The 13,043-nt window shown below is 43.8% G+C and overlaps 1 protein-coding gene across 3 annotated transcripts in view; it reads right to left on the bottom strand.

The window, feature by feature from the left end:
• LOC138282758 (2'-5'-oligoadenylate synthase 1-like) overlaps nt 1-13,043 on the bottom strand; it is a 172,683-nt gene that overhangs the window by 99,672 nt on the left and 59,968 nt on the right. For all 3 annotated transcript variants that reach the window (XM_069220835.1, XM_069220670.1, XM_069220754.1), the window contains exons 3-4: nt 8,278-8,464; nt 4,541-4,731 (exon numbers count right to left, since the gene is read on the bottom strand). In XM_069220835.1, the coding sequence (XP_069076936.1) occupies nt 4,541-4,731; nt 8,278-8,464 (378 nt within the window). The remainder of the gene's footprint in view (nt 1-4,540; nt 4,732-8,277; nt 8,465-13,043) is intronic.

Below are 13,043 nucleotides of genomic sequence, written 5' to 3'. Positions count from 1 at the left end.
GCTTATCTAGAGTGGGTTGACTGTGAACTGTGTGGGTTTTTTTAAGAGCATTTCCACCTTCACCTATAGGCAGTTGCAGGGCAGCATTTATCATTACACAAGAAACAGGGGCCAGGTGTCCCGAGTTTTACCCATTTGTTTCTGATCTTGGAAAGTATCTCACTTTTTGGAGTAACACCACATCGTCTACATAAGATACATAAATCATTAAAATAAGGTATCACTCTGACCACCTTCATTTCAGCCACACATGGTAGTGTTTTCAGACAACTCTTTATCCAGGATGAGGCACAACTGTATGTCCAGGATGAGGGACTGGAGCCTCTGAACAGGAGGCCTGATGGAGCTCACTACAGAAAAATTCATCATGGAGTATGGTTGGTTTGCTCTTTATTCTGGTTTTCAGTCACTACTGAAGGCGCCTGCCTCCTTCTTGCCCATGGTTCAAAGCATTACTTTTTACCATCCCTTTTATATGCCATGATCACAATAATTGCTACTCTGTTTTTCTGAGTCTCATTTGCTGGGTGCCTCAGTATGAGTTGTCTTCTTCATGAACATCAACTGGGGTGGCAGTTCCTACCTATGACATCCCTTTAGAGCCTCCTGGCCCTGTTCTTGCAACCCCCATTCAGAGGCGTCCTGATGGTAGCAAAACTAAGATAAAGCAAATATTGCTCCAAAGGCTCTGTGCATTGTCTGTAATTTTCACTCCTTACCACACGTCCCCGAACCCACAGTAGCAAAAAGAAGTGTATTGAGGGGTTAAGGATGGGTCAACTGGTCAACGCTTTGATTTCATCGGCAGTCAAACATTGTGTGATGTGCCACCTGCAAAAGTGGCACTTTGTTAAATTTACATCCATGTCAGTGGTGTAGTCTAGATGGCCTGTGCCATAATGTAAGCAAAGACAATAGACCCCCACGCTGGTATTAAAATGCATATGTAATTGGTGTGCAGTGGGTCCTTCAAATCCCTGGACCCTGGCTTCTTTGTATTTGCTGCATTATTGAGAGCTGAGTCTCAACTTACATATGTCCAAGTTCCTTATTCTGCCCAGCTTTCCTTTTTCTTCATCCTCTCATATCCCCCCTCCTTTTCACTCTCATCCCTGTCCCCTTCTTTTGGTCTTATCCTTTTCCTCTGTCTTCCTTATTAGGGACCCATTTTCTTCTTCACTTGCACGTTCGCTTTTCTTTGTCATTTTTTTCACAGTCTTATTTCCTTCACCCATTCTGTTAGTTTTTATGCCCTCCTCTGTTTCTAATATTTTACCCTCCTTTTTCTTTGCCCCTCATGTTTTACTCCTCTGGAGCCCCATTTTCCCTGAAAGGTAAACGTAGAGCCAGCTAAAGGCAGACTCTGTGTATTGAAAGAAATCTGATCAGGAGTCCCCTAATATAACTGCAGCCAGTACAGGGAAGACTGGGCCCATCTCTAGGCCCTGGTGCCCCTGTACTGGCTGTCCCAGTGATAGCTGTGCCCTCAAATGTGTATGTGCAGAAACATTGCATGGCTTGGGGCCACAATTGTTTGGGCCCACACCGTCTGTTTTTCTTTTCAACCCTTTCCTCTCTATTCTCCCTTTCCTCTTCTTTCTACTCCTCTGGACCCCCATTTTTCATGAAAGGTAAACACAGAGCCAGCCAGATGCAAGCTATGTGTATTCAAAAAAGAAAGCCAATAGGTTTTGCTTATGGGCTTTGTCAATTTCTTTTAGCCATGTTGTTCAAGAGTGCAGCTGCTGTGCAGCATGGTTGAAAATCTAGAGGAAACAAATATTTTTGACATGGCCAGCACTGATCGCGAAGGGGAGGTCATCCGTTTTTTTAGTAAGGGATTATTCTCTTCCTTCACAAATTAAAAAACATTTAATTATCTTACATCTGAGCTGAAGTTTGTCATTTGGCCACGCATGAAGACAGCACCAAAAAGATCTTGCAGAGAAGGGAACACAGTGCCATTAGCAGCTGAGTAGCATTTTGACACCTGTTATTGAGACGTTTGGGTGTTTCTTTTCTGGCTGGACAGGCAGGGGTAACCAGTGAAGAAGCAGCAGCGGGGGTGTATGGGGCACACCACAACAAGGGAGGGGTGGGCCCAACAAGCGACAAAGCAGGTGGGGAGTGCAGGTATGGCAAGAAACAATGCAGGAGTGGGAGGTAGGAAAGAGGTGCAAGTAAATGGAAAAAAGGTATCTCTGAAAAGGGCAAGCAGTGCAAGGACACTGGGCATGAAAGTAGTAATTGGGCCATGCTCCAGAGTAGGAACACACAAACAAATAGGAAGTAAAGTCAGCACTTGCTGACCAAAAAGAAGCAAGGCAATAAGAGTGACGATGAAGCCAACCAATGATAAGCAATCAGTGGTCTCTAAGCCTCTAAGTAAAAAAAAAAAAAGCCTTTCAAGCAACAAAGCATGTGCTGTCTCAGGCAAAATCTAAAGTATAGGGTGTGCAGGAAGGAACAAACTGTCAAACAGGCAAAGGTGCCCACCAAACATACTGAAGGGTATAAAACAATTGACAGTGTCCCCAAAATATTTGTGCCCAGCCTGAGGGGAAACAGCGTTTACCTCACAGCCTTTCCCATACATGACCTTTAGCATGCATGTAGTTGCTTTTTAAATAACATACTTTACACTTAAAAAAGTGATTTTAGGGATGGATAGAGGGTGACTAGAAGATTCAGGGTTGGGTAGAGGTAAGGAGAGGCAGGGGGACTTGAGGGATCACAGTGCGAATAGATAAAAGGATTGGATGGCATGATATGGAATGTCTGTCATTGTAGCGCATGGTATGGTCTGTCATTTTATAATATGATATGGGCTGTTATTGTATGGTATGGCATGTTTATGTATAGTGTGGTATGATATGGTATGGACTGTCATTGTTTTTACTGGTATGGTCTGTGATTTTATAGTGTGGAAGGTCCTGGCCCGTTATTGTATAGTATTATGGCATGAGTACGGTACAGCATGTTATTGACTAGTACAACTTATAAACTGCTAGCAACATGCATACAAATGCATTTAGGCAAGTGCCAATATCACCAGTTGATACAATGCACCCTTAGTGACTGCTGCAACCTGCAACTTTATTATGTAATAAATTGTGTTGTTTTGTTATGCGGCTCGGACAAGACTGGCCAGTAAAAAGAGGCTTACTGGAAAGTTACGTTTTGCAAAATCTGGAAACGACGAGTAAAGGAAGAGGTGGGCCCAAGACAAAAAAGCAAAAATGAAGGGGCATAAAAACAGCTAAAAAACGAGAGAAAGTGGCATAGGATAATGTAAAAAAGCGCATAAAACAAACAATACATACTCACAAAAAATAGAGGGACACAATCTGAGCATAAGCAGTGCTGAAGAACACTAATCAAGAAATCAATCAGTACTCGGTCGATGCTCCAGAAAAGAAAAGAAAAACAAAGAGTTGAAGTGAAGGTAAGGTGCAGGCATGCGCTCACCAATGAAAAAGAAGGAAGTAAGAGTGACAATGAATCCAAACAATGGTACCTAATGGGAAGAATAAAAGCCCCTTTTTTTAATTTATTTTTTTAAAGAAACAGTAGATCATCGCATGTGTGCTGTCTCAGGTGAGCCCTAGAAATCTGAATAGGCCTCATCTAATTTACCTTCAGCCATTACTGGGGAGACTGAGCCCATCTCTGGGCATCGCTGCCACTGTACTCGCTGCCCCAATGATAGCCACATCCCGATGTGCGTGTGCAGATACGTTTCATGGCATGGGCATAGAGGGCAATTGCCTAGGGCCCACACGTTTCAAGGAGCTACCCTTGCAAAATGATAACTGAAAGGATTCATAGAACCATTGCCCTCGACAGCTGTTGTAAATTAAATTAAAATATCATCTTTTGGTCTCTGCTTATGCCTGCTCGCTTCTTTTACCCGACTCCAATATTTACCTCTCTCTCTCGCCCCCCTCACTCCATGCCTGTACATCTTTATGCACCTACCCTGTCTCTCTACATGACCTCTCTCTGCCTCACCTATATCTACCTCACCTCTCTCCATTCACCTCTCTATCCAACTCCTGACCTCTCTTCTCTCTACCTCTCTGTGCCTAACTCTGCATGTGTACCTCGCTAGCTCCGCTCTCTACCTCGTGACTCTTACTGTCTTTCTCTACTCTCTTTCTGTCACCTCTCGGTATCTCTCTTCCCTCTCATTTAATCCTCTAAATGTAACCTCTCTCTCTCTCTCGACCTCATCACTTCATTACACTTTACCTCTCCCCAAGCCCTCGATCTCACCCCTCTCCCACTCAACTCTATCACTCTCCCGTGCCTCCAACTCATGTCCTTCTCCACCTCACATCTCTCCCACCACTGCCTCATCTCTCTCCATTCTATCTCTCTCTTTCTACCTAACATCAGGAGGTCTCAAAGTTTGCCTTGCCCGGGCCCAAACAATGTCAAGATATGACTGTATGTGTGACCCGCGATGCATGATGTTCAGGCCCATTGTTGTGGGATGCAGTCTTATGAATGACCCTCTACAAACTGATATATACGTTACCTTGGTCAGGCGAGTCACTGGAAGTGGAAAGCATTCTCTGATGACACAGATTACAGCCTCCAATTCGGATTCACAGGCAGGTCTCAAGGCTTCTGGCACCGGCAGAAGAGAGGTTTCAATGAATTCTTTCAGTTGCTTGGGACTTTTGTAATATAAAATGGAGTCCGATGGGTATCCTGTAGACATTTGTGCTGGGCAAATACAGATAATTTGGAATAATCAACACTGAAGTATATTCTGGCAAATAAATCCAGTCAATTGCAAAACTAAGTGAAAAACAACTTGAACCTCCACTTTGAAACTCAATTCGAAAGTTGGCAGTTTTCACAGATCAGAAGCCAGATTGCAAAAATGCTACGCTGATGCAAAAATGTAGTGAATGCTCTTTTTCAACCATATCGCTTCTTGTATAATATAGCCTTATAGCCCCATTAAAGGTCGCTCCAGCGTTAAAGGACTGAGCCGAAGGCATGGGCCTTTAACAAGGGAGCAGGCCCTTAATGGCAGGTATACCCCAGCTATGGAAGGCTTAAGGCTGTTAGAACATTCTGCCACTAGAGCGCAAATAAATAAAACAAAAGACTCACGGAGCTCAAAGGGACTGAAACCCCCCAGGCTCCATGAGGCCTTTGTTCACAATTGTTGCTGTGAAGCAAACATTGGAATATTGGAGCTCCAGATTTCTACCAGCCTTTAGAAACCCAAATCACTCATTTGTTTCCAATGGAGCTCCCAAAATTCCAATGTTCTAATAAGTATTAGAACACTGGAATGTTAGGAGCTCCATTTAAAACAATGGAGTGCTCTGGGCTTCTAATGGCAAGTAAAAGCCCTGAGCTCCAACATTCCAATGTATTCCTTCACAGCTGTTGTTGTGAACAAAGGCCTCACAGAGCCCAGTGGGATTTCAATCCCCTCGAGCTCCGGGAGGCCTTTGATTTATTTATTATGCCTTCTTGTGGCAGAATGTTATAATAGCCCATATCCCTCGGTAGCTGAGCTATACCGACCTTAAAGTCACACTCCCTTGTTAATGCTGGAGCAAGTCTTTAATGGCCGGTATAGCCTGCTACAGCGGGCTATTAGGCTATAATGGAGCAAAACAGAATTTACACCAGTACACACCTCATAAAGATGTTTGTCAACTGAAATTGCTCCATTTTTTGCTACATTTGAATAATAGTGAAGCAATATCAGTTTCAAAGTAGGAAAGATTAAATTAAACTTAAAGGAAAATCAGTTTACTCCATTTCTTATTACAAAAGCAGCATACAAAGTATAAAATAAGTTTGTTTTATGTTTTTTTAAGATCCCGAAAGGATTATGACCATTATGCAGAAACTTTAAAAAAAGACAAGGGGGGGCAAATCCATTTGCACCTTTATTGCTGCAAAGGGCGTGGCACGGCACAATGTAATTTCACACTTTTGTTGATGCGTATAACTAAGAAGTGGAACAAATACATGTTCTGACTTTTCAAATGTAGAACATATTACTGTATTGGAAGAAAATGTGTTTAATTTTTTATTACTTAAGTAACAAAGTCAGGGAAAATATAGTTTGTTATAGTGTTTTAAAGGGGTTACTCATGGATGGGGATTTCATCAATAATTTAGCAATTATTCACTAAAAATGATCCATACATAAAGCAGTGTGTTACAGTTTCTTAATCAATTTTCTTAATTTTTGCACTGGTTCAAAAACCTTTCTTGACCAGAATATGTTTGCTGCATTTAATATTTGACCTGTTTTGCATCAGATCTGATTCAAAAGGTTTTGGAAAATGCACTAAATGCAGTTTGCATGAGCACATTTCACACAAGAGTCATGGAATCCATTTCAGCCTAGGTTATTTTCAAACCTCAAGTATACGTCCCCTAAAGACAGACCACAGCTGCAAGAAACAAAAGGCAATACTGCAAAAACGCTGCCTTAGTGCCCTAAACTGAGACAAATCTACACTGCAATATTTGTAACTTTGTTGTTATGGAATGGAGCAAACACATTTTGTTCCAGTCCATGACACAAAACTTTGCACCAACACAAAAAGGGCAAAATGGGTTCCAAAGCTGCGGCTTAACTCATGTAATACTGTGTTGGTTGCAAATCATTTTAACATGTCATCGAGATAGTAACAAAGAAATGCGAGTCTATGACTAACCTTTTTGTACAAAAAAATTTGATTCTCTGTGCTTCAAGTTCAAAAATCCACATAGACTTATGAAAGATGGGGAAGAACATTTCCTAACCAAAAAAAAAGAGACAAAATTAACACATTTTATTCAAGGATAATCTCATTCCTTGCAGGCAGATCCCAAGGATAATGTTATTCCTCGCAGGCAGATCCAGAGAATAAGGCCGTTACCATACACTTAGGTACCCAAGAATCTAATTTGATGAGTTCCACAAGGTTTGTCTCTCAGCCCAATCCCCTTCAACATATATGGGACACCGCTCACAAATATCATCGGAACCCATGGGATCAACATCAACCCCTACACCAATACGAACTTCTTGAACTGCATGACCAGGGTGGGGGGACTGGATTAAACAGAACTGCCTGAAGCTCAACACCAACAAGACAGAAGTACTGATCTTAGGCACCAAAAGCGCACTCTGGGATTGGTAGTGGTGGCTTACGTAATGAGGACCCATGCATGTCTCATTGGATCACAGCAGAAACTTAAGACTCATCCTGGACAACAAACTAACCACTGCACCACAGATCAACCTTGTCAACCTCCTCATGTTTCCTCACCTATTGGGTGCTGCATAAGATCTTTAAATGGCTCCCCTAGATCACTTGACGCACCGTCACACAAGCCCTCATTATGAGCAGATTAGACCATGGAAGCACACTCTATGATGGAATCTCAACCCACCTCATACAAAGATTCTAGACCATTCAGGATGCCACCACCAGGCTCATCCTCATACTCCCTCGTATCTCTCACATCTCGCGGCAACTTAGGGCACTCCCTTGGCTCCCCATCTAGAAATGCAGTCAGTTCAAGCTTCTGCCCCATGCATTCAAGGCTCTGCACAATATAGGACCTGCCACCTCAACTACCGCCTACACTTCTACCAACCCACCAGACAACTGCACTCAGTGTCACTAGTATGCACCCGCACATCCACAGAAAGAGAGCCGGAGATCGTTCATTTTAATACATCACTGGCAAGACCTAGGTAGACCTTGCCAGAAGCTGAGGACTTGGCTTTTCAACCAACCCCACAATACATGAAAAGCACAGCCAGGTAAAAGCTTGTCCTTCACACCTGCTCGGTGCCTGGATATCCTAGCGGGTGACAAGTGTGCCTAACAGATCTATATAACATAACATTGACAATCACCAACAAAGATTTTTTCATTGAGGAAACTATGAAACATGGTAATGTCACCAAACAGGACATTACCATGTTTCCTGATTTCAGACCAAGAGAAGCATGCCAAGAGTGACTGGTGCAATAATGGAGCACACATTTAAGATGGGTATATTTATATTTGAACATTAATATCAAGAGCCCTGAAGACAGCAGGAAGAGAAGGTAAGTGGGGCTCTTTCTGAAGTTTGCTCTTTTTGTCCTTAGCCCCTCAGAAGCAAACAGGAGGCTGTTAAGGGATGTCGAGTGGCACTAGAGACTCCATGTGACGTCTTTGTGGGCCCAAAGAATGTATGATGTCAGCTCTGCTACCACTGGCACTTTAGTGAATCTATGTCCATGCATGTCTGTACCTCTTTTGCTGGCTGTAAAGTGATGGTCTCGCTTCTCATGTCGCTGTCTGCTGTGTACGGTCCCAGACTTTCTCTGACACATCCTGCATGAAACACATGTTTCAGGGGCCACAAATTGGGTTGGTCTTTTCAGATGACTCCGCGAAGGGAAAGGTTGTTGGGGTGCAGACATCCGTCCATGTGCTAGCTAGAAAGATCAAGAGCCATCAAACATGTTAGCACATTCCAGAACAAAACTTTGCAAAATCATTGGTATGTCAGAGCATCTCAACACAATGCACTTATTAGTGTAAGAGACAATAATGAAAACAAAGAGCCTGAATCACAAGTATTTGGAAATGTACTCCTATTGGTTTCCCCTATATATTGAGTTCATTTTAGCCCACAGTTTAGTTCTACTACCAGCAATTTGCAAATCAAAGATTCCCAAAAGTAGTGGAGGAATTCTTTGAGAAGTCCACGCAACAAATGTATTACCATATGCGCAGATATATGGTGTACATTTATTCATGCCTATGTTTCACATTGAAAAATCCCTTCCAGTAAACTCCCACTAATTTTGTGGATTCCCTTATCCCTATGTCCGACCTCCCACCCCCAGGATATAATTGCACTTCTGTCCTTAATTGTAGAAAATCTCAGATTGGATTCTGATTGGGAAATCGCCAGTTTGAGTGTAATCGCCAATTTTCCAAGGCAAACTGCTCACACTATAAAGATTTATGTCTTTCCTCCACTAATATTGATCTTTCACAAAGTCAATGCTGAACCACTAACATCAATCATGGTGAACCAACATCCTGCCACCAAGAATTCTCCACCAGTTTCCTCCATGACTACACTGTCACCTGGCAACAAATGTGCTTGCCACCAGAGGGCTACATAAAATCTTCTTTTATGACAACCTAACCATAAGCTAAGATCTAATGGCTGAAGTACAAACTTACAGAGCTACTCTTTTAGGGCTACATTTTCAAACATTCACAAAGTGCAGCGCAGCGAGCCACCTTGCTGCACTGTTTGAAAGGGAAAGGGCAGGAATGTACTTCATTTAACATCATACAGTGCATTCCTGTCCTTTCCTTGTGCTGACGTCTTTTGGCTGCATAGCATCAACGCAGGCACCCTTGCACCATGGTGAAAGTGTGCCTGTGTTGTAGGCAGGATTGTTTTTGAGCAGAAAGGGACACCTTCCTGCACAAAAACAATCCTCTGAGACATGTTCCTCTTTGTAAGTGAAACTGCAGCACACTTAGAAAGACAAAACAACTAGAAATAAAGATATTTCTCCTTGTTGCACCTTCCCTGCTAAGGAATAGTATTTTGACACATTCTCAGGTTTACTAGTCTTGGTAAATCTGTGAATGTGACGAAATCGATGGGAAGATGCATGGGAGCACCCAAGCTCCACCTATGGAACCCCTCCCTGGGGCACAGTAACACAACTCAGCAATTTGTGCTGCATTGCGTTATTCTATATTTATCAAATCATGCAGGGCCATCCAAGGTGGCCTTGTGTGGCTTGATAAATCTGACTTAGTAATTGAGTCATCCTTGCGCGGTCCACGTGTGACACAACTCAATGAAAAATATGCCCCTTAGTCTTTCACTCTTCTTCATCACTGGCACACCTTTGAGCAGTAAGCATCAAATCTGTAGTGACAAGGCCCCAAATATCCTCATGCTTCACATTGTCTACTAACCAGGCATGTAAACCAGGCCTCGCATTCTGGACTTGACAATACAGTGCTATAGGCTTTTTATAAATTATAAATATGATAGGGTACAATAGTGGTATAGTATGATGTGTGAATAAATTGCATTGTGAGCATATATTACAATTGTAGCACACTATAGCTGAACTTACAATCATACCAATGGGTGTCATCAACCCCTTGCTTTAGCAGCTGAAGCAGAGTGGAGTTCTTTAGGGACCTGTTCTGTCTACAGCTCTGCAGACAATGGTCCTATTACTATAAAAGAATACCAGTGTCGATAGGAGAGCAATAGGGAGCAATGTAGAACGTAGGATGAGTAGATAGAAATGGGAAAGAAGGAAGATATATTGAATGTAAAAAAAGGTAGAAGGAAGGGTGAAGGATAGGTTAGGAAGGGTTATATGAAGGATGTGAAGCAGAGTGGTTCACTGTAATTGACTTTCTTCTCCATACCGGTGCATGAGGAGAGGCAGTTTGTCTTCACGTTTCAGTTTGGCAGTCATGTTTTGGCATGGTGACGAATCCCACAAAGGTATACTGAAAGCCACTCAATTTTTAGCCAGATCTTGACAATGAATGTGGAGTCACTTCAAATGCCCTACCATTCAGTTTTAGTTAAGTACTTTGATGACCTATTAGTGGCATCAAATTCTCAATAAGCCTGTAGGGGAGATTCCATTGCCCTGTTGTACCACTTAGCTGAGAATAAACATAAGGTTTCCCTGACTAAATTGCAGTATTGTATGAAAAATGTGCTGTATTTAGGAAACCACATTTAGAAAGGTGCTAGGAAGGTGTTGCAAGAAAGAATTTCAGCAATTCTGGAAATGAATCCCCCAAAGATGCAGAAAGAAGTCAGTATGTTGTTGGGAGTGTTTGGCTACTGTTGTAGGAAGCTGTTCTGGTGTGTTGGACACACCTATGGTGTTGTCACCTTATACCAGGACCTGGTATCCCCTATAGGGAAGCATAGGCAGTGTCTAGGAAGCCAGGACTCTCTAGAGGTAGCTGTAGGAGAGCAGCCAAGACTTATCTAAGAGACATGCAAAGCTTATGCAATACTACTATAGTCACACAGCACTTATCACACATGAGAGAACCACAAAGCACTTATCACACATGAAAGAACCATACAGTGAGAAGTGCAGTATAAACCACAATAGTCACACAGCACTTATCACACATGAAAGAACCACAGAGTGTTATTATAGTAACACAACACTAGATTACTTATAGGCATCCCCAGCAACTGGCGGTAAGTACACACTAGTTATATACACAATAGCAATCAAACAGTAGCATAAAAACAGCAAGCATTGGCAATACTTAGTGAAAATAGTAAGGGCCCTAGAGGAGGGCCAAACCATATATTCTAAGAAAGTGGAATGTGAGATACAGCCCCCACCCAAGGACATGGAGTTTTTAGAGAGGAGCTGGAAGAACTAGGAACCACTAGAGGTACCTGAGTGACCCCCAGTGGCCAGGAGCAGAGGTAAGTGCCTGGTCTTCCCAAGGACTGACAGGAGGACTTAGAAAAAGGATTGTGCAAGAACAGGACCAGTCTAGAAGAAACCAACTGTGGATTCTGAAAGAAGAGGATCTGCAAAAGAAGGGGACAGAGGCCAGTCTACGATGGAGTGTCCAGTCAGGGCAGGAGCTACTACCCACCCTTCTGTGGATGAGAACCAGGTCAATGGGGGAAGAAGACGACCAGCTGTGGAGCCCAGGAGCTAAAGAGGAGTCCTTGGAGTGGTGCAGATGGTCTCCCATGTTGGTTGTTGGGTTGCAGTTGGTCAGTGGTGTTGGAGAACAACCAACAAACATTGGCAAGTGCAAGAGGAGCAAAAGAAGAGTTGCAAGGCTGAAGAGGACCATCAAGGCCTAGGGGACTCGACCCTTAAAGGGGAGTCTGGCATGATCTTCAGAAGCTGGAAGAGCCTGCAGAAGCAGTCGCACTCCCCACAGGCAATCCACTGGCAGCAGGCACAGTAAGTCGCAATGTGGCCCAGTCAGCACACCTGAAGAGGATTCCCATGTCACTGGAGCAGCAGAGAGGAGACTGTGCTTGGCAGGAGGAAGTGCAGGGGGCCTGGGCTACTCAGAGCCTGAAGATCCATTGAAGCAGGAGGCAACAAACCTTGGTAGCTGCAAGAGTGGTGGTGCACAGGGGTACTGTCCTGCAAAGAGAGGCAAGTGCTCATCATCTTCCAAGTTGGACAGCTGGCAGAGAGAGCCAAGGGGACCACTCCAGACCACCACCTGTGATGCAGGATCCATGCAGTTCTAGAGGAGAGCAGATCGACGCAGCCAGACATCGTTACTGTAGGTGCCTGCTTCTTGGTGCAGGCTGAAGATTCATCGACCCCAGAGGATGCACAGTAAATGTTGCAAAGCAAAGTCATACCAGAGTTGCTGGCTTGTCAGTTCGTGAAGAGTCCAGTTGTGGTTTCAGTGGCCAGAAGTCATAGTAAACAATGTAGAGGAGTCCTGGTTGTCTTGCATGTTCAATCTGGGGACCCACACACAAGGGAGTCCATAAATAAAACTAAAAGAGGGATTGGTCAACTAGCCAGAAGACCACCTAGCAGAAGGGGTATGAGACATCACCTGTCTGACCTGGCCACTCAGATGCTCCCAGGGGCCTCTGCACATCATAGTTTCAAAATGGCAGACTCAAGTGTCCACCTGGAGGAGCTCTGGGCATCACCCCTGGGGTGGTGATTGACAGGGGAGTGGTCCCTCCCCTTTCCTTTGTCCAGTTTTGCGCCAGAGCAGGGACTGGGTTACCTTGACTGGTGCAAACCAGTTTATTTAAGGGGGGCACCAAATGTGTCCTACAGAGCAAACCGGTGGCTTGTGGAGGCTACCCTCCCAAGCCTTGCATCTCCTATTTCCTGTGGGAGAGGGTGTTTCCTCCCTCTCCCACAGGAAATCATTTGTTCTGCCTTTCCCTGCTTGAGCTGGTCAAGCAGCAGGAGGACAGAAACCTGCCTGAGGGGTGGCAGCAGCGCAGTCTGCCTGGAAAACCCTAGAAGACTGGTAACAGCA

This window comes from Pleurodeles waltl, chromosome 1_1 (genome assembly GCF_031143425.1).
Source record: "Pleurodeles waltl isolate 20211129_DDA chromosome 1_1, aPleWal1.hap1.20221129, whole genome shotgun sequence".
Classification (NCBI taxonomy): Eukaryota; Metazoa; Chordata; class Amphibia; order Caudata; family Salamandridae; genus Pleurodeles; species Pleurodeles waltl.
Note: the sequence above shows the minus strand (reverse complement) of the source record. Positions and strands in the feature narration are given on the sequence as shown.